The 24,094-nt window shown below is 37.8% G+C and overlaps 4 protein-coding genes and 1 long non-coding RNA gene across 5 annotated transcripts in view; 4 read left to right on the forward strand and 1 right to left on the reverse strand.

Moving 5' to 3' along the window:
• LOC121908167 (zinc finger protein RFP-like) overlaps nucleotides 1-24,094 on the reverse strand; it is a 147,342-nt gene that overhangs the window by 87,306 nt on the left and 35,942 nt on the right. The gene's annotated exons all lie outside the window — the stretch shown is intronic.
• On the forward strand, nucleotides 972-4,479 carry LOC121908197 (E3 ubiquitin-protein ligase TRIM21-like). The gene is made up of 2 exons (XM_042428024.1): nucleotides 972-1,067; nucleotides 2,464-4,479. The coding sequence occupies exon 2, from the start codon at nucleotides 2,466-2,468 to the stop codon at nucleotides 4,104-4,106; it is 1,641 nt and encodes a 546-aa protein (XP_042283958.1). The 5' UTR covers nucleotides 972-1,067; nucleotides 2,464-2,465; the 3' UTR covers nucleotides 4,107-4,479.
• LOC121908185 (E3 ubiquitin-protein ligase TRIM39-like) lies at nucleotides 8,499-10,750 on the forward strand. Its single transcript, XM_042427993.1, has one exon. It carries the CDS (start codon nucleotides 8,499-8,501, stop codon nucleotides 10,140-10,142), a length of 1,644 nt encoding a protein of 547 aa, XP_042283927.1. The 3' UTR covers nucleotides 10,143-10,750.
• Nucleotides 11,581-12,276, forward strand: LOC121908231. The gene is made up of 2 exons (XR_006099193.1): nucleotides 11,581-11,647; nucleotides 11,737-12,276. It is a non-coding gene; the product is annotated as an uncharacterized LOC121908231 (long non-coding RNA).
• LOC121908173 (E3 ubiquitin-protein ligase TRIM21-like) lies at nucleotides 19,844-23,054 on the forward strand. The gene is made up of 2 exons (XM_042427976.1): nucleotides 19,844-19,920; nucleotides 20,793-23,054. Exon 2 carries the CDS (start codon nucleotides 20,802-20,804, stop codon nucleotides 22,443-22,445), a length of 1,644 nt encoding a protein of 547 aa, XP_042283910.1. The 5' UTR covers nucleotides 19,844-19,920; nucleotides 20,793-20,801; the 3' UTR covers nucleotides 22,446-23,054.

Consider the following 24,094-nt stretch of genomic DNA (forward strand, 5'->3'; position numbering starts at 1 on the left):
ACTGAATACGTGCATTGAACAAATCAACGATTGGATGTGCCAGAATTTTCTTCAATTAAACAAAGATAAAACTGAAATAATTGTTTTTGGAGCCAAAGAAGAACGATTAAAAGTCAGCACTCAGCTTCAATCAATAATGTTAAAAACCATAAACTAAGCCAGAAATCTTGGTGTAGTCATGGACTCAGACCTGAATTTCAACAGCCACATTAAGACAATTACAAAGTCAGCCTACTATCACCTGAAGAATATGTCAAGAATTAAAGGACTTATGTCTCAGCAGGATTTGGAAAAACTTTTCCATTCATTTATCTTCAAACTTCTTGGCACAAATTGTGATTTAAAGCAAAGGAGAAGATAAGGAACATAAAGCATAATACAGAAATGGTATCTGCATAAGGTTGAATAAAATGATCCTTTGGTTGTTTTTAACCGTCTTTCACCTCGTTTTATGAAGTAAACCTGAAGAGGTTTGTTGAAGTCGAAGTTTAAAAATGTGTTTTTGAAATAACGGTTGATTTAACAGCAATGTTGACTAGACTACATTTGTTGAACTCAATTCAAGGAAAAGAGAAAAAGAAGTTAATAGTTACATGAAAACCTCAGCAGTAAAAACTAGCTGCCTGCACAGTTCAGTGCTTGGCCATCCAAAACCTTTACTTTAACTTTAAATCAAAGGCAGGATCGGTTTGTTGTTTTTTTTTCTTTTGTTTTTGATCACCTTGTGAAAAACCTCAAACTTTCTACACACATGATCAAGGTAAGCAACAACTTTTCACATGTCTTAGTCCTCCCACCTGTAATCTACAGTATCACCTTTGCTCCATGATATTTCACAATAAACCTGTAAGTCAGAGGGAGGAAACAAAAACTCACCAACAGAGTTACAGTAAGAGGAGGAGCAACACTGGAAAGACAAGAAAGCTGCAACGTCACTCTCCAGAAATGAAACTAAAGGTTTGTCAGAGCAACAGCAGAGCTGCAGTCGAGTCTCTCCACTTCTGTCCAAATAAAACTGAGTCACCAAGTCTTTCCCAACAACACAGCAGAGTCTCTGCCAAACACTGGTGAGTACAACTGATCATATCTAATGTTTCAACAAGACTAGGTCAAAACCTCATATATGGCTCGACCGACCGTGTATGGTCAGCGTGTGAAACTGTGGCCAGTTTCTTACAGGGATAGTTAGTGGTAGTGTGTATTCCTGGATGAATTTCCACTCATACCTTGGGATGTTTGATTTGAAAGAGAAATGATTTTATTTAATTATAACTATTCTAATTATTATTAAGTCCCCCTGCTCTTTCATCTGTTTCACTCTGCATTGAGTGTTTTGTCACAGTGATTATTTGGGTTGCTTTAACTGTGCTTTAATGCCTTCATGCCTCTATGCACCTATTTTCTGCCTCTTTCTCGGTTAAGGAAGCTGTGGTGAGAAAGTTTTAAGAGTATTTTGGGGGCAAATTCAGGAGGCTTATTTCCACCCGGTTATTGCAGTCTTACCTGCAAGACACATGTTTTAATGCTGTTTGTCATCGTTTATTTTGTGAAAACGTCAGAGAAATAAGAAGCTTGCATCCTGGTATTAGTTCAGTTATAAAATCCAAATGCACCGCAGAGTGTCTGTCCTACCGGCTGCTGCCAGCGCTGCCAGCCGGAGAGTCTATCACACTGGACGGTAGAGATGGAGACACAGAGACGCTGCAACGCGTCTGTCTAAACAGAAGTTTAACTGATTAAGCTACATTTAACTCGGAGCAGAGACACAGTCACTGCATCACTGCTGTCCTCCGCTCTCATCATCTCGCGCTGATTAATTTTGTAATAGTAACGGCCAATGAGGAAACTCCAAAACAGCCATCTGACCAATGGTGAAACTTCATCACTCAGTCACTCAGTCACTCACCAACAACTGCAGTTACAGTGCTGGACCCACTGCTGGTTCATTTTAAAGATTGTATGGAAGAATAGTACAAGCAGAAACAGCCACAATGAGCTGTTAGATAAAGAGCTGCAGATGACAGTCTCTTACTGTGTTTGTGCAAACCAGCTCACATAAAACACGTCATCAAAGTAAACAACAACTTTAAACTCACCATGCAGCCTTGTGGATAACTGTTTGAGCTGCCAGCACAACTCACATGTTCACATGTTCCCATCCCGATCGATAACAGGGAAAATATAATTCAAAATTACAACACAAGTCCAACATTTCGTCAAAATAAATAAATCCTTTAACCTTATCATGCAGCCCTGTGGATAAGCACTGCCAGCACGGCTTAAATGGGCACAGCTGCTAAAGGCTTGGCACAAGTATCCCCATGATTATTGAAAGACAATATGTATAATTCTAATTACTTTACCTACTATGGTATGCTATACTTAAAACAGTAATCATACATAATTTATTTTAAACAAATATATGACGTGTGTTTCTTTCCTCCTTTCACACTACATATGTAGATATGTCTGCTGCCAGCTGTCTGCTATCTGAAGATCAGTTTCTGTGCTCCATCTGTCTGGATGTGTTCACTGATCCAGTCACCACATCATGTGGACACAACTTCTGCAAAAACTGCATCACTGAACACTGGAACAGTAATGACCAGTATCTGTGTCCCATCTGTAAAAAGGTTTTCAACACAAGACCTGAGCTAGACATCAACACTTTTATCTCTGAGATGGTTTCTCAGTTCAGACAGGAAGCTCAACAGAAAGCCAGCAGCAGCACCTCAGAGCAACAAGCTGCCAAACCAGGAGAAGTTCCCTGTGACATCTGTACTGGAACCAAACTGAAGGCCCTGAAGTCCTGTCTGGTGTGTCTGATCTCCTACTGTGAGACGCACCTGGATCCTCATCTGACAATGTCACGCCTGAAAAGACATCAGCTGATGGACCCTGTGGAGAACCTGGAAGACAGGATGTGTATGAAGCACGATAAACCTCTGGAGCTGTTCTGTAAGACCGATCAGACATGTGTCTGCGTGCTCTGCTCTGTTTTAGACCACAAGACACATGAGTTTGTTCCTCTGAAAGAAGAATATGAAGGAAAGAAGGCAGAGCTGGGGAAGACAGAGGCTGAAATTCAGCAGATGATCCAGAAGAGACGACTGAAGATTCAAGAGATCAAACACTCAGTTGACCTCAGTAAGGAAGATGCAGACAGAGAGAAAGCAGAAGGTGTTCAGGTCTTCATCGCTCTGAAGGAGTCTGTTGAGAGAAGCCTGAATGAGCTCATTGAGACGATTGAAGAGAAGCAAAGAACGACAGAGAAACAGGCTGAAGACTTCATCAAAGAGCTGGAACAGGAAATCTCTGAGCTGATGAAGAGAAGCTCTGAGGTGGAAAAGCTCTCACGCTCTGAAGACCACCTCCACCTCCTCCAAAACTTCCCATCCCCGAAAGCTGCTCTACCCACCAACGACTGGACAGAGGTCAGCGTCCGTCCATCATATGAGGGGACTGTGGTGAGAGCTGTGACTCAGCTGGAGGAGACGCTCAGTAAAGAGATGAAGAAGCTGTTTGAGGCTGAGCTGAAGAGGGTCCAGCAGTATGCAGTGGATGTGACTCTTGATCCTGATACAGCAAATCCTCAACTCATCCTGTCTGATGATGGAAAACAAGTATACTGCGATAATGTGAAGAAGAATCTCCCAGACAACCCAGAGAGATTTTCTCTTTGTCCCTGTGTTTTAGGAAAGCAGAGTTTCTCTTTAGGCAAATTTTACTTTGAGGTTCAGGTTAAAGGGAAGACCGAATGGGTTTTAGGAGTGGCCAGAGAGTCGATCAACAGAAAGGGGCAAATCACACTGAGCCCTAAGTATGGTTACTGGTCTATATGTTTGAAGAATGGAAATGAGTACATAGCTGGTAATAACCCTTCAGTCCGTCTCTCTCTGAAGTCTCAGCCTCAGAAGGTGGGGGTGTTTGTGGATTATGAGGAGGGTCTAGTCTCCTTTTATGACTTAGATGCAGCAGCTCTCATCTACTCCTTTACTGGCTGCTCCTTCACTGAGAAACTCTACCCATACTTCTTTCCCTTTTTTAATGATGGTGGTACAAACTCCGCCCCTCTGATCATCTGTCCTGTCAATCAAACTGAGTAGAGTAATCACCTGTTTTATTTTATGAGAGGATTCATTGTCATTTACAGGAACAAATATACACATTCAGTGTCATAAACTGTACACTTTCTTGTAGAGAAGAGTATTTTGTGTATCACATGAAAGGTGGGATCTCTATTTAAAATTAAAACTATTAAAACGTCTGATTAATTCCAGACAACTTTATTCTCAATTCAAGTTGAAATCAAAGTTCACAAAAAAACCCAAACTTTTCAGTTTCAAGTGTAACAAACAGTCTCAGGCTGCATCTTTGTAAATGTGAGGTTTTGCTGCAACTTTCTGCTCTATATAATAGTAAACTGAATATTTTGGGGTTTTGGACTGTTGGTTGGACAAAACATTTGAAAACATCACATTGAGCTCTGAAAAAAAATGTGACAAACATTTTTACTATTTTCTGACCTTTTACAAAGTAAAAATCAATAAAATAAAATAAAAACATATAAGAGAGGTTAACTGTTAATGAAAATAATCATTAGCTGCAGCAGTAGTTGATTAATAGAATATATTTTAATGGAATTTTTACATTTTGCCTGAGGTTTGGTATGTTATCGGCCACTTTGGCCATTTTCTGTTTGTTTTTTACATTGATCAGATTTATTATGATTTAAAGAAATCTGTAAATATGTGATTGTAAAAAAGAAATATATAAACTAAATTATGTCTGTTGTTTTTCAAACATGGCCTGAGTAAGCAGAAACAAATAACCTGCACTGGAAAAAAGTGGAATTAACTTACATTTTTTGGCCCTCTTTTTAGAAATAAAAGCATTGACACTAAAATATTAGAACAAATTAACAGATGTTAAGTTTTATGTTTGTACTACATTTGGATTTTGCAACAGCTTCCAGAAAACAAACAAACTCTCATTTCAGTGAGCTCAAGTCCATAAAAAGGTTTGCAGAAGCAGTAGTTTAAAACACGTCTGGATAATAATATAAATAACTGAACCTGTTGCTGTTTGTGGAAAAACCTCAAACTTTCAATTAAGGGTGTGCCCGGCCCAGGTATCATCGGATAATTCATAATTTCATTTGTAATTCAAAATCCAAGAAACGGTAAATCTGTTATTTGTTTCAAAACAAAAAACAAAAAACAGTTTTTGGTGTCAGAATCAAATAACAAAAAAACAATCAAACCCGGCCCCTTTTTGGTTTTTGCTGATTCGTTTTATTGTTATTCCTTTTTGGATTGAATATCCAGCAGGTCTGCGGACATTCAGCCAATTCGTTTTTGCGTTTGAAACCAAAAACTAAAGTCACATGTTTTTTTCCTTTTTTCATTTTAAACCAAAAACAAAAAACGAAATCACGTGATCTTATTTTTGTCAGTTTTGTATGATAGCGGAAGCGGCTACATTAGCTTACCCATGATCCTCAGCGACCGTTGCTATGATGAAGACGCCAGCGACAGCCGCACGCGTGTGTAAACGGGATGAAGATGGGGTTATAAAACTGAACTGTATATTTCACATCCCTCATTTAAGCCCTACACTTTCACTTTCGTAATTTTCATTAAACTGGACTTTAGGCTTTTGGCATTTTATTCAACCTCCACTGTTACATCATATAATTATTTATTAATTATTTATGTTTAATTTATTCTCTTGTCATCTTTCTTATATTTCATACACTTCGTTTCTTTGCCCATAGCATATTTTCTTTACAGTTCAATGTACAGTAAAGTACGTTGATCCCGATCGTAACCAATAATCTGCAATACTACATAATGTTATACTGACTATATGTTAAGGCTGTCGCTGGCGTCTTCACCATAGCAACGGTCACTGAGGATCATGGGTAGGCTAATGTAGCCGCTTCCGTTATCGTACAAAACTGATAAAAATACTTGATTTCTAAAACAAAATTGCACGGTCTTTTGAATTTGGTTTTCTGGATTTTCGTTGGGAAACAAAAAAGGAATAGATCACGTGATTTTGTTTTTCGTTTTTGGTTTCAAACGCAAAAACGAATTGGCTTGATGTCCGCAGACCTGCTGGATATTCAATCCAAAAAGGAATAACGATAAAAACGAATCGGCAAAAACCAAAAACGGGCCAGGTTTGATTGGTTTTTCGTTATTTGATTCTGACACCAAAAACGTCTTTTTGTTTTTTGTTTTGAAACAAATAACAGATTTACAAATGAATTACGAATAATCTGATAATACCTGGACTGTGCCTGAATATAAGTACATTATTCAGCAAGGCACAAATAGTGTTTTAGGGTTTGTTTGTTTTTTTTTTTGTTTTGTTTTTTTTTACGAATATTTGTTACATACAAATATTTTAAAAATTATTTGTTTTTGAGAAGAAAAAAAAAAAGTCAAATACCAGCACACATATCGGTTACATTGCTATCTCAATGTCTCTCCTCTGCTCCACTGTTACGTCTATCAGCAGGTCTCAACGAGTGGAGTCACATCCACCTGCTACATGACGCACATTTCCTAATTTGGACATCACTCCCAGAATTGGGGGTGTTCCCCAGAGATAAAGCTGAGCTACTGACACACGTGAAGTGCTCCCAAGGGACTCTCCATAACCTGTTGTTCCCCTTCTCCTTTCCACAAAGTTTGGTTGTAAAAAATAGTCAATAAATGAAAAGTGAAAAGCAAGAATCGCCTTTGAACTTCCTCCCTACACGTTACATGGTGTGCTGTCTCTGTGTTATGGGTGTATAAATAGGTAGAGGTCTGTCTACAATGAGGCGATGAGTTAAGTTTTAGTTCAGTAGTCAGCGCAGTCGTCTATGATCTGGGAGACTCCAGTTCGAGACCCGGTGTGGGGACCTCCTTTGTAAGGTAGTTTATTCATGAACACTTATTGTAACACTTTAATTTTCTAAAATGAAAACCATAATAAAAACAAAAAATATAAATACAAATATAAATAATTTTGCTGCCTCAACAAATACAGATACAAATACAAATACTGGGCTCTCTGCACATCCCTACTTTCAATACACATAGTTTAGGTAAGCAACATGTTTGTGAAGATTCTCAGTTATCCAGGTCATGGTGTATCCAAAAGCGTTGAGTACAGAGCAACTAGACTTGTTGTTTTCAGTTCAGTTAAGAGCTGAAGGTAAAAGCTGAACAAAAGTCTTTTGGATGAGAGGTGAAATGTCTTCAAGGATCTCAAAGTCCAGCTGCTCTTGATTCAACGCCTTTGGACAAGCTTAGCAACACCTTTTCATCTATCTTATTCCTCTTACCTGTTAAATACAGTGCCACCTTTACTCCATGGTATTTCATGAAATTCCTGTAAATAAGGAGGAGGAACAAAACTCATCAACATACACTAAGAGGAGGAGGAACGTTGGAAAGACATGACCAACAGGTTCAGTGACATACTACAGAAATGAAACAAAAATTTTGTCAGAGCGACAGCAGAGCTGCAGTCGAGTCTCTCCACTTCTGTCCAAATAAAAATTAAACTGAGTTCATCAAGTCTTTCTCAACATCACAGCAGAGTCTCTGCCAAACACTGGTGAGTACAACTGATCATATTTAATGTTTCAACAACCAGCTTTAACACAGCAGACAGGAAGTTCCACTCTTTTCATTTCATACTGACACTTGTGAAATTAGTGACAATATAACTAAAGATGTTTTTACACAGATTCAGTGAAACAACTTTAATTGTTTTTTAAACAGTCTCTCTGTGTCAGTTCTCAGGACTTTTGTAACTTGTAACTGAATCTCTGTGGTTTGGAGTTCAGCTTCACTCCAACCTTCCTGGTCTTATTACTATTTACTGATCACTTCCTACAGACACACTGCATTCTATTTCCTGTAGCTGTTTCACATTAAAAGCTTTCTACCGACAAGCATCAGCTTTTATTGTGAAGCAGTTGGAGGAAATTAAAGGTGTTTGTCACCAACTTAGCAGAGCTTTGTTAGCAGTGCTACTCTTCAGTAACAGTTGGTCTACACAACAAGATATGGACATATTCTGTGTTATGTTGTCAGTGGTTCATTTTAAAGATTGTATGGAAGAATAGTACAAGAAGAAACAGCCACAATGAGCTGTTAGATAAAGAGCTGCAGATGACAGTCTCTTACTGTGTTTGTACAAACCAGCTCACATAAAACACGTCACCAAAGTAAACAACAACTTTAAACTCACCATGCAGCCTTGTGGATAACTGTTTGAGCTGCCAGCACGACTTAAATGATCACGGTTGCTCACGACTCCGTTCACATGTTCCCATCCCGATCAATAACAGGAAAATATAATTCAATATTACTTCACCTAATATCACATGTTATACTTAATACAACAACAATTATCCTTATTTCTTTTTGAACAAATCATTGAAATTTAATTTTAAACAAATTGTGTTTTTTGTTTTTCACACTCAGTGTGTAGATATGTCTGCTGCCAGCTGTCTGCTATCTGAAGATCAGTTTCTGTGCTGCATCTGTCTGGATGTGTTCACTGATCCAGTCACCACACCATGTGGACACAACTTCTGCAAAAACTGCATCACTGAAAACTGGAATGTTAATGTTCCTTGTCAGTGTCCCATGTGTAAAGAGATTTTCAACATAAGACCTGACCTGAAGGTCAACACATTGCTCACTGAGATGGTTTCTCAGTTCAGACAGGAAGCTCAACAGAAAGCCAGCAGCAGCAGCTCAGAGCAACAAGCTGCCAAACCAGGAGAAGTTCCCTGTGACGTCTGTACTGGAACCAAACTGAAGGCCCTGAAGTCCTGTCTGGTGTGTCTGACCTCCTACTGTGAGACTCACCTGGAGCCACATCTGACAGTTTCAGGCCTGAAAAGACATCAGCTGATGGACCCTGTGGAGAACCTGGAAGACAGGATGTGTATGAAGCACGATAAACCTCTGGAGCTGTTCTGTAAGACTGACCAGACATGTGTCTGCATGCTCTGCTTTGTTGTAGACCACAAGACACATGATGTTGTTCCTCTGAAAGAAGAATATGAAGGAAAGAAGGCAGAGCTGGGGAAGACAGAGGCTGAAATTCAGCAGATGATCCAGAAGAGACGACTGAAGATTCAAGAGATCAAACGGTCAGTCAACTTCAGCAAAGGAAATGCAGAGAAAGAAATAGCAGAAGGTGTTCAGGTCTTCACAACTCTGATGAAGTCTGTTGAGAGACGCCTGAATGAGCTCATTGAGACAATTGAAGAGAAGCAAAGAACGACAGAGAAACAGGCTGAAGACTTCATCAAAGAGCTGGAACAGGAAATCTCTGAGCTGAAGAAGAGAAGCTCTGAGGTGGAGAAGCTCTCACGCTCTGAAGACCACCTCCACCTCCTCCAAAACTTCCCGTCCCTGAAAGCTGCTCCACCCACCAAAGACTGGACAGAATTCAGCATCCGTCCACCATCATATGAGGGGACTGTGGTGAGAGCTGTGACTCAGCTGGAGGAGACGCTCAGTAAAGAGATGAAGAAGCTGTTTGAGGCTGAGCTGAAGAGGGTCCAGCAGTATGCAGTGGATGTGACTCTTGATCCTGATACAGCACATCCTCATCTCATCCTGTCTGATGATGAGAAACAAGTAAAACACGGAGATGTAAAGAAAGATCTCCCAGAAAATCCAGAAAGATTTTCCAATTGTGTTAGTGTGTTAGGAAAGCAGAGTTTCTCTTCAGGCAGATTTTACTTTGAGGTTCAGGTTAAATGGAAGACTAAATGGACTTTAGGAGTGGCCAGAGAGTTGATCAACAGAAAAGAAAACATCCCACTGAGCCCGCAGGATGGTTACTGGACTGTATGTTTGAGAAATAGAAAGGAGTACAGTGCTTGTAATAACTCTTTAGTCCGTCTCTCTCTGAAGTCTAGGCCTAAGAAGGTGGGGGTGTTTGTGGATTATGAGGAGGGTCTGGTCTCCTTTTATGATGCAGATACTGCACAGTTTATCTGCGGCTTTTTTGGCTGGTCCTTCACTGAGAAACTCTACCCATACTTCAGTCCTGGTCCTAATGATGGTGGTAAAAACTCCGCCCCTGTGATCATCTGTCCTGTCAATCAAACTGAGTAGAGTAATCACCTGTTCTACTTTATAAAAGGATTAATTGTCTTTGAGGAGAGCAAATGTACATATCCAGAGTTGTTTACTGTGCACTTTCTTGTTTATTAAGAATTAACAAGACCTTTATTCCAAATTTTTTTATTAAATGATTTCCATTAAAGGTGGGATCTCATTAATCAGAAATCACATTTCCAAAGAAACCAAAATTTTCAGTTTTAAGTACAATCACAGAAAACAAAGTGTGAATATTTCACAGTGTCATAAAGCTTCATTGTAGAGTTCGGTCGAGACCATGACTCCACAGACTATGTGTCAATATTTTACTGGCTGTAATAAGTGCTGAAACACTTAATGACAGAACAACAGGAAATAAATTGATTGATTGATAATCATTTAAATTATTTGTCAGACAAACATTTTCAAGCTCCATCTTTTTAAATGTGAGGTTCTGCTGATACACTCTGCTCTAAATAATGACTAAAAACAAGTCAAAACAAGGTTAATTGTTAATGAAAATAATCATTAGTTGCAGCTCTACAGTTGATTAATAGAATATGTGTATAATGTGTATAAAGGATTTTCTTATTTTGTCTGAGGTTTGTTTAGTTTCTGTCCACTTTAACCAATTTGTTTGTTTGAATATTGAATAGATTGATTATGATTTAAAGAAATCTATAAATATGTGATTGTAAAAATAACTTTTAAACTAAACTATGTCTGTAGTTTTAATGTAAAGCTTTAAAAACATGGCCTGAGTAAGCAGTGACTTGTTGAACACCAAACACAAAAAATAAAACCTGGTTTACAGAGAAGCTGTGTTTGTGTTTCTGTGACAGTTCATTAACAATCACAAATGTTTTTGCTGCTTTCTTTACCAAACACTTATTAGTCTACATATGCAGCTTTGTATCATCATGTTTCAATATTTTCTCTTTGCACTGTTTGTTGTTTTTACATACTTGACCTACAATCTATTGAGAGGCTTGTTTTCTACTGAGGAGAACATCCATCTGGGTTTTGTACTATTTATTGTTGTATGTAAACAAACATACAAACATGTTCAGTAAGGTTTTTAAACTTTACAGCAACCATACAGAAACCAATATTTCAATTAAAAACATGCATCAAACATTTTGTTGAGACAAATAGTAAATACAACACATATATATACTGTACATACATATGTAGCCGGGTGGTAAATTGGTTCAGATGAAATTTTCCATTTAGGTGTGATATAGCTCTCAAAGTTGTTTAAATGTTAATACATGTGTTATTTGTTGTTTTCACTTGAGTGTAAAATTGTTTAAGTAAAATGTGGAGCAGACTCTAAGTAGTCTGTCACAGTCTCACTTGTAATTGCTGATTTTGGTCACAAGGTGGCAGCGTTGAGTAATATTATTGTCCCTCCGCCAAGTGCATCTTGGTCTTTCTTCTTTCTTCTTCTTTCTTTACGTGCGAACAACCAGAGATTTGCAGAGTGGACGGTGCTGCGACTCCGTTGTGTAAAGTAATAGGTAAATACACACATGCTTGTAATACATTCCTTTACAAATACTTAAAAGGACGTTATCTGTCGATATTTTAACGAGATGGTTTGATTTAGACACTACGGGAGTTCATGTCCTGGGATTTTGGCGCCAGATGTTGACCACTGTGTTCTCAACTGCATAGCAAGTTAATGTTAGTGTGCATAAAGCCACACCGTGCTAGTGTACTTTGTTAATAGAGGAATTGTACAGGTTTTACATTCATTTGAACTCTGTTTGAAGGTTAAACAACGAGTGTGTGAGTTGTGCAGTCTACGGGGAATTCCATGTGATTTGGTGAAACTTGTTGAAATGTAAGTGTCCTCTACAAGTATACATTGTACATTCAGGGGTTATTTTTGTGGGTTTATGGCTGTTAACTATGTATTTATCTGGTTCTATTTTATGTTTTCTGTCGATAGTCATAGGCCACAGCCGTATTTTTTTTCTTTTGTTGTTGTTGTTTTTCATTTAAATAATTTTTTGTGTTAAATCTGCAACAAGATGTGAAAGCACATGAGCTGCTCTCTAAAAGGACTCAGTAGCTTGCTCACTCTGTTAAAATGTCCTGTTGCAAACGTGGTCAACAATAAAATTAAAGCTACGAGAACCTCTGAGTAATTGTGTCCTGTATGGCATCTAATTCCACGGGCTACACATACATACACACACACACATATATATTGGGTCTGGAGGTCACACATAATATGGCCAAAACCACCTCCTGGCTTCCAGTCTAAACACACCATTGGACTGACATGTCATGACCAAAAGAACCGATCTAATTCCACCAAAACAAATATCATATCATATACACATATATAATACATATACACACCCATATACATCCACACAAATAATGTAATATATGATAATGCACACACACACACAAATGTAGTTGAATTAAATTAAAATATGTACAGAAGTAATAATAATAATGATAATAATAATAATGATATAGTGCTTTTCTAGACCCAAAGCACCAACAGACAGTGATACAAAAACATAAAACATTCAGCATAAAAGCATATAACATTGTAGTAACAGGCAGTGGCAGATGAGAAGACTTCTAACAGCTGCTGTTTAAAGCATGTTTAAAAAGGTGTGTTTTAAAAAGTTTTTTAAAACTAAAAAGACTGTGTGTGATCCTGAGTTCTTCAGGCAGAACGTTCCAGAATCGGGGGAAACTGCAGCAGAAGGCTCTGTCGTCCATAGTTTTCAGGTTGGAGGAGGGTTGGTGGAGATTGAGTAGGCTACTAGTGCGAAGTGGGCGGGAGAGTGTGTATAAGTCTGAATGATGTCACTTAGATAATGGGGCACAGATAGCACCATAGCAACGGTCGCTGAGGATCATGGGTAGGCTAATGTAGCCGCTTCCGTTATCGTACAAAACTGACAAAAATACTTGATTTCTAAACCATAATTGCACGGTCTTTTGAATTTGGTTTTCTGGATTTTCATTTGAAAACAAAAAAGGAATAGATCTCGGAATTTCGTTTTTCGTTTTTGATTTAAAATGAAAAAAGTAAAAGCCCCTGTGACTTCCGTTTTTGGTTTCAAACGCAAAAACGAATTGGCTTGATGTCCGCAGACCTGCTGGATATTCAATCCAAAATAAAACGAATCGGCAAAAACCAAAAACGGGCCGGGTTTGATTGGTTTTTCGTTATTTGATTCTGACACCAAAAACTGTTTTTTGTTTTTTGTTTTGAAACAAATAACAGATTTACCGTTTTTTGGTTTTTGAATTACAAATGAATTACGAATTATCTGATGATACACGGACTGTGCCCGAATATAAGTACATTATTCAGCAAGGCACAAATAGTGTTTTAGGGTTTGTTTGGGGTTTTTTTGTTTGGTTTTTTTTACGAATATTTGTTACATACAAATATTTTAAAAATTATTTGTTTTTGAGAAGAAAAAAAAAAAAGTCAAATACCAGCACACATATCGGTTACATTGCTATCTCAGTGTCTCTCCTCTGCTCCACTGTTATGTCTATCAGCAGGTCTCAACGAGTGGAGTCACATCCACCTGCTACATGACGCACATTTCCTAATTTGGACATCACTCCCAGAGTTGGGGGTGTTCCCCAGAGATAAAGCTGAACTACTGACACACGTGAAGTGATCCCAAGGGACTCTCCATAACCTGTTGTTCCTCTTCTCCTTTCCACAAAGTTTGGTTGTAAAAAATAGTCAATAAATGAAAAGTGAAAAGCAAGAATCGCCTTTGAACTTCCTCCCTACACATTACATAGTGCGCTGTCTCTGTGTTATGGGTGTATAAATAGGTAGAGGTCTGTCTGCAATGAGGTGATGAGTTAAGTTTTAGTTCAGTAGTCAGCGCAGTCGTCTATGATCAGTTCGAGACCCGGTATGGGGACCTCCTTTGTAAGGTAGTTTATTCATGAACACTTATTGTAACACTTTAATTTTCTAAAATGAAAACCATAATAAAAACAAAAACAGGATTTTTAAGCCTCTTTCCACTTTTATTCAAATATAAATAATTTTGCTGCCTCAACAAATACAGATACAAATACAAATACTGGGCTCTCTGCACATCCCTACTTTCAATACACATAGTTTAGGTAAGCAACATGTTTGTGAAGATTCTCAGTTATCCAGGTCATGGTGTATCCAAAAGCGTTGAGTACAGAGCAACTAGACTTGTTGTTTTCAGTTCAATTAAGAACTGAAAGTAAAAGCTGAACAAAAGTCTTTTGGATGAGAGGTGAAATGTCTTCAAGGATCCCAAAGTCCAGCTGCTCTCGATTCAACACCTTTGGACAAGTTTAGCAACACCTTTTCACCTATCTTATTCCTCTTATCTGTTAAATACAGTGCCACCTTTACTCCATGGTATGAAATTCCAGTAAATAAGGGGGGACAAACAAAACTCATCGACATACAGTAAGAGGAGGAGCGACACTGGAAAGATGAGACAGCTGCTACTGTCACTCTCCATAAATTAAACTGAAAGTTTTTCAGAGTGACAGCAGAGCTGCAGTTGAGTCTCTCCACTTCTGTCCAGATAAAAATAAAACATCAAGTCTTTCTCAACAACACAGCAGAGTCTCTGCCAAACACTGGTGAGTACAATTGATCAAAATAAATGTTACAACAACCAGCTTTAACGTGTCAGTGTCTCAGTTTTATCTCTGGGGAACTTCCCCAACTCCAGGAGTGATGTCCAAATAAAGAAATGTGAGTCATGTAGCAGGTGGATATGACTCACCTCGTTCAGACCTGCTGATAGACGTATCAGCAGAGCAGAGGAGAGACACTGAGATAGTGATGTAACTGACCTGCACGCTGGTATTTGACATGTTTTTTTTTTCTTCCCGAAAACAAATATTTTTTAAAATATTTGTATAAAGTAAATATTTGTAAAGAACCCACTATTTGTGCTTTGCTGAATAATGTATTTGTATTCGGGCACACCCCTGGTAGAAAGTACAATTTTTCCCTCTGAAATGTAGTGGAGTGGAAGTATAAAGTGGCATCACATGGAAATACTCAAGTTAAGTACAAGTACCTCAAGACTGTACTTAACTACAGTACCTGAGTAAATGTACTTAGTTACTTTCCAACACTGGAAACTACTCTAAACTGTTTGTAGCAGTGTTTTATTTGAATCTTTGTCTCAGAGTTACTGAGGTTTGTACAAATTGTAAACGTTTCCCTCCATGTGTCCAGCAAAGGTTTGTATGGCAGCAAACATCAGAGGGAGGACAGTTTGTTACACACCTCTCAACTTCCTCATCTCATTCAGCAACAACTATAGGAAAGAAGAAAATATAAGAATTACATGAAAAGTTTAAAACATTACAGCACAAACAGTGAGCTGAACATCAGACTGACAGTGAGATTGTTGCAGAGCTGTGGAGGACTGTAAAAGGACTGTTGTTTCCCTCTGATCATAAGATATATTCTTACATGTGGGACAGAGGAGGAGCGACACTGGAAAGACAGCTGCTACTGTCAATCCCCAGAACTGAAAGTAAAAGGTTGTCAGAGCGACAGCAGAGCTGCAGTCGAGTCTCTCCACTTCTGTTGAAATACACATTAAACTGAGTTCATCAAGTCTTTCTCAACAACACAGCAGAGTCTCTGCCGAACACTGTTGAGTACAACTGATTAAATTTAATGTTTCAACAACCAGCTTTAACACAGTAGACAGGAAGTTCCACTCTTTTCATTTCATACTGACACTTCAGCCCACTTTAATTGTTTTTTAAACAGTCTCTCTGTGTCAGTTCTTAGGACTTTTGTAACTTGTAACTAAATCTCTGTGGTTTGAAGTTTGGCTTCTCTCCAGCCTTCCTGGTCTTATTGTATCTTCGCTCTTTATTAATTATATATTATTTCGCCTAGTCCTACATGACTTGTCATATCAACTTAGTTTCGATGTCAAATTGTACATAAGGAGATGTATGCTATTACTTTTCTCATCTCTAACATATTCCATTGATTTTATATAATTTTTTAAAGCATTAAAATTTATGATGTAAAGTCAATGGGAGCAACGTTTGAAAGCTCATATCTCAAAAACTAAAATGTGTTCAAACTTGACTGACAGGTGGCCCATGTGGAAATGCTTAACATATTTGAAAATGGGACCTATAGCGCCACCATGTGGTCAGTTATTATGTGTTTCACGTTTTGAGTTATAACTCATGAACCGTGAGGCCTATCCAAACAATTTTTGCACAGTGTATTCCTTGGATGGTACCAAGTAGACTGATATAGGCCACGCCTATTTGCGCCTGAAAATTTTCCCGCCATTTTGAATTTTTTACAAAAACACATTTTTTGCTTCTTTTGGCACATTTTTCATCCAATCTTCACCAAACTTGGTACATACCATATTTAAATGATTCTGAACAGAGCTTCTATCTTTATTTTTTGGTATCAGTTAAAGTTTGTCTGTAATTGGTTACCAAACTTTTAAGGAGTGGCCTGATGCATTTAATGAGCCATAACTCTTCAATGCTGATTCGAATCAACACCAAATTTGTGAATCTTGTACATATAATGACAGTACACGATTATGTAAAATTTGATACAATTCTACCCACAGGGGGCGCTACTGTAATATTATAACATGATATTTCTACAGTTCTGTTGTCTTCAGTGAAATGAAACTTGGTACAATAGTAATCCATGTCTATGTGCTTGACATAGTGAAATATGGTGCCAATAGCCCCACCTTGTGGCTATCAGTGAAACAACACCATACTACTTATTAAGTTCCATATCTCTTTAATTCATGGTGACCAAATTCAGCAAAATTGTACAGATGGGGATGCTATTTGATACCATTTCACCTGTAGGTGACGCCACAAAATTTTGAAGAATTACTGCTGAAGCAGAAATTTGCAGTGACAGTAGCAATAACAACAGTGGCAGTGGCTGCGTCTGGCAGTTTGCAGCTCCCACATGCAATTTCTTTAGAAATTGCAGAATTTTCTAGTTACTATTTACTGATCACTTCCTACAGTCACACTGCATTTCAATACAAATGTTTTGACAATTTTCTGACCTCTTATAGAGTAAAGAATGACTCAAAATATTAGAGATTTTAATTGTTAATGATAATAATCATTAGATGCAGCATTACAGTTGATTAATAGAATATACTGTAAATGGATTTTCTTATTTTTCTGAGGTTTGTTTAGTTACTTTGTCCAATTTATGTTTGTTTGAATACCGAATAGATTGATTATGATTTAAAGAAATCTGTAAATATGTGATTGTAAAAACCTGTAAACTAAACTATGTCTATAGTTTTAATGTAAAGCTTTAAAAACATGGCCTGAGTAAGCAGTGACTTGTTGAACACCAAACACAAAAAATAAAACCTGGTTTACATCGAAGCTGTGTTTGTGTTTCTGTTACAGTTCATTAACAATCACAAATGATTTTCTGCTTTCTTTACCAAACACTTATTAGTCTACATATGCAGCTTTGTATCATCATGTTTCAATATTTCCTCTCTCCACTGATTATTGTTTTTACCTGGTTGACCTTCAATCTATTTTTTTCTACTGAAGTAGATTATCCAACTGTATTTTGCACTAATGTTGTCATACATTTGAAAACATGTTCAATAAGGTTGTTAAACTTTGTGCCAACTATACAGTAACCAATATCTTAAATTAAAAACATGCATGAGTGCTTTATATCACTTAAAATATGATTCCTGCATTTTTATTCTACAACATTCTATACAAATAAACAAATAAACTTTATACCGTTCATTTACATCACTTTGATTTGGTCACTCTACATTTCCTCAACTCTTCAGCAGAATATGTTTCTCCATAAACACAAAGTATAAATCATTCCCATAATGCACTTGGGCAGCCCAACATGGGTCATACACTGTGTTTGGGAGAAACAAGTGAGATAAATATGATGAAGGTCACATGACAGACAAGAGTAGCTAAAACACCAGGCTGCTCCTCCCTCCAGGTCTTCATGTCACATCTCTAATACCTTAACATAACAATCTCCTTATTTAAAACGGAAAACTATATGTTCAGTTGAGGTACAATGGAGTGAAAAGCTGTCCGTCATAGAGACCTAACAGCCTTCTGCATGTCTGACCACCTTTACATCACTTCCTGTTGCACTGCACTAATAACAACAAGCTTCTCTGTGGGCCACTGACTGTTTATGACACAGGACGACCACTAGATGGAGCACAACACAAAGGAACAATGAGCCCAAAGTTACAGTACCGTTGCCAAGCAGCAAACTTGTTTCTAGACAGAAGCTGATTCCTTAAAAATCCCTGAAATAAATAGCCTTCTCAGGTGAAAAGTAGAATTAACTCATATTTTTTGGTCCTCTTTTGAGAAATATAAGTGTTTAGAGTAAAATATTAGACCAAATTAACTGATGTTAACATGTATATTTATACCACGTCTGGATTTTGTTGAAGATCATTACAGCCTGAGTGTGAAAACACTGCAACACACCTGCAACTTCTCTTTAATTAGATATAGAATTATTATTATCGAGGAAGCAGTAGTATAAGCGGCAGCAACATATATAAAAGTGTTTTATTTCACATTGTATTACATTACTTTTATCATTATATAAAAAATAGGGCTTTCATTATCAATTAATGGGTTTTTTTTGTTTTTTTTGACTAATCATTTGGTCTATAAAACATCAGAAAAAACAATGAAAAAGGCTGATAACAATATTCTAGAGCACAAGGTGACGTCTTCAAATGACTTTGAACAACCCAAAAATATTCAATTTACTACAATATGAGACTAAAAAAAGCAGCAAATTCTCACATTTGAAAACCTGGAACCAGCCAAAATTGGTGTTTTTGCTTAAACAGTACAAATAGTATGATACATTGTTGCAGTTCTAAAAAAAAAAATGTATATACTAGTTTTTATATTGTTACTAGAGTTTTTTCTAGATTATATGCCACATCATGGTATTTTCTTCCATTTTCACTATATATTTAGCATTAGCATTACTGTGGTGTATATTACATATGCTGCACATATACTTAACATTATATACTTTAAATCATTATGTATATTGTATTCATTATTCATACCTATAAACCGACACACAACAGGAATTTTTTCACTTAAATGTTTGCACATTTCACTTATGCAGTCTATATTATGATGAATATATTTTGCATATTGTTATGACCACCACAAATCCTGGATGAGCCCCCATTTATGTTACAATCCAGCTCACTAGGGGGAAGGGGAAGCAACGTAAAACCAGATGTTTTTGGTCTAACAGTTATCTATTACCAGGAAGGAAGGTAGTTTAAAGAAAACACATACACAAGAGGCAAACTACTGACTGAGGAAGAAGGGCCTGTGGATGCTGTTCAAATCAAAATGTTAATATGACCAAAAGAGGACCCCTAAATCAGAGCTAAAACTAACTAACACAAAGAAAACAATAAAAAATAATACCTCACATAATTAAGCTAAACAACAACTTTTCACGTCTTCCTCCAACTTGTCAGGTACAGTACCATCTTTGCTCCATGGTATTTCACAATAATCCTGTGAATCAGAAGGAGGAAAAAAACTCGGAGTTACAGTAAAAGGAGGAGCAACACTGGAAAGACAAGAAAGCTGCAACGTCACTCTCTAGAACTGAAACTTAAGGTTTGTCAGAGCGACAGCAGAGCTGCAGTCGAGTCTCTCCACTTCTGTCCAAATAAAAATTAAACTGAGTTCATCAAGTCATCACCAAACACTGGTGAGTACAACTGATCATATTTAATGTTTCAACAACCAGCTTTAACACAACAGACAGGAAGTTCCACTCTTTTATTTCATACTGACACTTGTGAAATTAGTAACAATATAACTAAAGATGTTTTTACACAGATTCAGTGAAACAACTTTAATTGTTTTTTAAACAGTCTCTCTGTGTCAGTTCTCAGGACTTTTGTAACTTGTAACTGAATCTCTGTGGTTTGGAGTTCAGCTTCACTCCAACCTTCCTGGTCTTATTACTATTTACTGACCACTTCCTACAGACACATTCCATTCTATTTCCTGTAGCTGTTTCACTTTAAAAGCTCTCTACTAATAAGCAGCAGCTTTTATTGTGAAGCAGCTGGAGGTAATGAAATGTGTTTGTCACCAAGTTAGCAGAGCTTTGTTAGCAGTGCTATTCTTCAATAACAGTTGGTCTACACAACAAGATATGGAAATATTCTGTGTTATGTTGTCAGTGGTTCATTTTAAAGATTGTATGGAAGAATAGTACAAGCAGAAACAGCCACAATGAGCTGTTAGATAAAGAGCTGCAGATGACAGTCTCTTACTGTGTTTGTACAAACCAGCTCACATAAAACACGTCATCAAAGTAAACAACAACTTTAAACTCACCATGCAGCCTTGTGGATAACTGTTTGAGCTGCCAGCACGACTTCAATGATCACGGTTGCTCACGACTCCGTTCACGTGTTCCCATCCCGATCAATAACAGGGAAATATAATTCTATATTACTTCACCTAATATCACGTTATACTTAATACAACAATAATTATCCTTATTTGGTTTTTAACAAAGGCTTGAAATGTAATTTAAAACAAAATATGTCTTTTGTTTTTCACACTCAGTGTGTAGATATGTCTGCTGCCAGCTGTCTGCGATCTGAAGATCAGTTTCTGTGCTGCATCTGTCTGGATGTGTTCACTGATCCAGTCACCACATCATGTGGACACAACTTCTGCAAAAACTGCATCAATGAACACTGGAACAGTAATGACCAGTACCTGTGTCCCATGTGTAACAAGGTTTTCAACAAAAGACCTGAGCTTCATGTCAACACTTTCATCTCTGAGATGGTTTCTCAGTTCAGACAGGAAGCTCAACAGAAAGCCAGCAGCAGCAGCTCAGAGCAACAAGTTGCCAAACCAGGAGAAATTCTCTGTGACGTCTGTACTGGAACCAAACTGAAAGCCCTGAAGTCCTGTCTGGTGTGTCTGACCTCCTACTGTGAGACTCACCTGGAGCCTCATCTGACAATATCACGCCTGAAAAGACATCAGCTGATGGACCCTGTGGAGAACCTGGAGGGCAGGATGTGTATGAAGCACGATAAACCTCTGGAGCTGTTCTGTAAGACCGACCAGACATATGTCTGCACGCTCTGCTCTGTTTTAGACCACAAGACACATGAGTTTGTTCCTCTGAAAGAAGAATATGAAGGAAAGAAGGCAGAGCTGGGGAAGACAGAGGCTGAAATTCAGCAGATGATCCAGAAGAGACGACTGAAGATTCAAGAGATCAAACAGTCAGTTAACCTCAGTAAGGAAGATGCAGACAGAGAGAAAGCAGAAGGTGTTCAGGTCTTCACAACTCTGAAGGAGTCTGTTGAGAGAAGCCTGAATGAGCTCATTGAGACGATTGAAGAGAAGCAAAGAACGACAGAGAAACAGGCTGAAGACTTCATCAAAGAGCTGGAACAGGAAATCTCTGAGCTGATGAAGAGAAGCTCTGAGGTGAAGCAGTTCTCACGCTCTGAAGACCACCTCCACCTCCTCCAAAACTTCCCGTCCCTGAAAGCTGCTCCACCCACCAAAGACTGGACAGAGGTCCGCGTCCGTCCACCATCATATGAGGGGACTGTGGTGAGAGCTGTGACTCAGCTGGAGGAGACGCTCAGTAAAGAGATGAAGAAGCTGTTTGAGGCTTTGCTGAAGAGGGTCCAGCAGTATGCAGTGAATGTGACTCTTGATCCTGATACAGCACATCGTAAACTCATCCTGTCTGATGATGGGAAACATGTAAACTATGGTAAAGTGAAGAAGAATCTCCCAAACAACCCAGAGAGATTTTCTAACTGCTGTTGTGTTTTAGGAAAGCAGAGTTTCTCTTCAGGTAGATTTTACTTTGAGGTTCAGGTTAAAGGGAAGACTAAATGGGATTTAGGAGTGGCCAGAGAGTCGATCGACAGGAAAGAAAACATCCCACTGCAGCCTCAGAATGGTTACTGGGCTATATGGTTGAGAAATGGAAATGAGTACAGTGCTCGTAATAACCTTCCAGTCCGTCTCTCTCTGAAGTCTCAGCTTCAGAAGGTGGGGGTGTTTGTGGATTATGAGCAGGGTCTGGTCTCCTTTTATGACGTAGATGCTGCAGCTCTTATCTGCTCCTTTACTGGCTGCTCCTTCACTGAGAAACTCTACCCATACTTCAGTCCCTGTAATAATAATGATGGTAAAAACTCTGCCCCTCTGATCATCTGTCCTGTCAATCAAACTGAGTAGAATAATCACCTATTTCATTCTTTCTTGTTTATTAAGAATTAACAAGAAATTTGTTTCAACTGCATTTTATTATATGTTTTCCATTAAAGTTCGGGTCTGTATATAAAATGAACCTATTTAAACTTCTGAACAAATACAACTTTGTTTTCAATTCTAGCAGAAATCACAACATTTAATTTTCTGGAGCCACGTCTCATTTTCTTCATTTCAGTGCAATGATCTGTCATACTCTGTCTTTTTTTCCCTGAAAAGAATAACCTTCATGGACAAAAAGTAGAATTAACTCACATTTTGTGATCCACATTTGAGAAATATTAGTCTTGAAAGAAAAATATTAGACCAGGTCGTCTGCTAAAATGGAGGTATATAGAGTGTGTACTGTTTCTGGATTTGGCAACAGCTGTCATACGTCACCAAAACAAACAAACTCTCATGTCAATTGAGCTTGAAAAGATTCTTCAATCAGCCTAATTGTAGTGGTTTCTTATTCTCATTGATTTGGTTCAAGGTTTTTCTTATTATGTCATATTAGTCTTTGGTTTATTCCCCTTTTTAATCACTGTTTTTCTATATTATCCTCTCCAACCCTGAAGGACACATGTGTCCAGAAGTGAGCTGAAATGTGTATTAAATGACATTCAGACTACTTCCATTGTATGTGAAGGCATAGATCCTAAAATTATGGGACCCTGGGTTTGTATATTTCACTCAGTGTAACAGCTGTAATAATGTGTTGGAACATGCTAAACTAGATACATGTGCTAAATTGCTTCTGAAAAATCAGGGCTCAAGAAGTTAAACTCGTCTAATCTCATCTAAACTAATTGGGAGAGAAACTGTCTGCAAGGGCACAAAAACATAATTGAATAGTTAAATAAAAAATTCTGAGGACAGAACTCCCCGTGCACAGCCAGTACTTTCAGTCAGGTGCTGGTTGGTCGCAGGAACATATATGAGGTGAAAATCAAAATGAACCTCCGCACACTGAGATGACTTTAATGTGACTTTATTAAGAGCGAACAACGCGTTTCGCCTGTAGCGTCTTCAGGTTCACTAAGCACAATTGCATGAGTACTTTTTCAGTATTTTTTCAAAGTGGACATTTTACAAAGGGCATGACAATAAAATAACATATTACAAAAAACATAACATGATAAATGTTACACAGAGTTACACCATTTTACATAAACTTCATTACCTTCCATAAACAACTAATCTGCTTGACTTGCATAGATGCCGTACAATATTCAGACACAAAAGTTACTCTGTTTTCAATGTCTTTAGGGAGAGGATTTAATAATACTTCCCTATCCACACTGTTAGATTTTTCAACAGAATATTTAAAAATATATGATGAATGCAACTCTGCAGCTCTGTGGAGCTCTTTAGCCTCTTTCAGCTCATAGTTTTTGTGTTTTGCAGCACGTTTTCTGTGGTTAAATTTCAACTCTTGTCAATCCCATTTCCAGCTGCAGCAGACAGTTTTCAATAAACAAGCTCTGATAAACCCACTGTAGACTGGCAGACAAAATTAGGTGGTGAAGAAAGTGAAACATTTAGCTGCTAAAGAGTCAGATTTTTTTCTCAGGAGTTGGTGAGTTGGAGACCGAACCAGACCTTAAAGGAAATAAAATATAAGTAAAATTGAA

This window comes from Thunnus maccoyii, chromosome 2 (genome assembly GCF_910596095.1).
Source record: "Thunnus maccoyii chromosome 2, fThuMac1.1, whole genome shotgun sequence".
Classification (NCBI taxonomy): Eukaryota; Metazoa; Chordata; class Actinopteri; order Scombriformes; family Scombridae; genus Thunnus; species Thunnus maccoyii.

Coding starts and splice junctions, on each gene's coding strand:
- LOC121908197 (XM_042428024.1), top strand. CDS start 2,466: ATGTCTGCTGCCAGCTGTCTGCTATCTGAAGATCAGTTTCTGTGCTCC.
- LOC121908185 (XM_042427993.1), top strand. CDS start 8,499: ATGTCTGCTGCCAGCTGTCTGCTATCTGAAGATCAGTTTCTGTGCTGC.
- LOC121908173 (XM_042427976.1), top strand. CDS start 20,802: ATGTCTGCTGCCAGCTGTCTGCGATCTGAAGATCAGTTTCTGTGCTGC.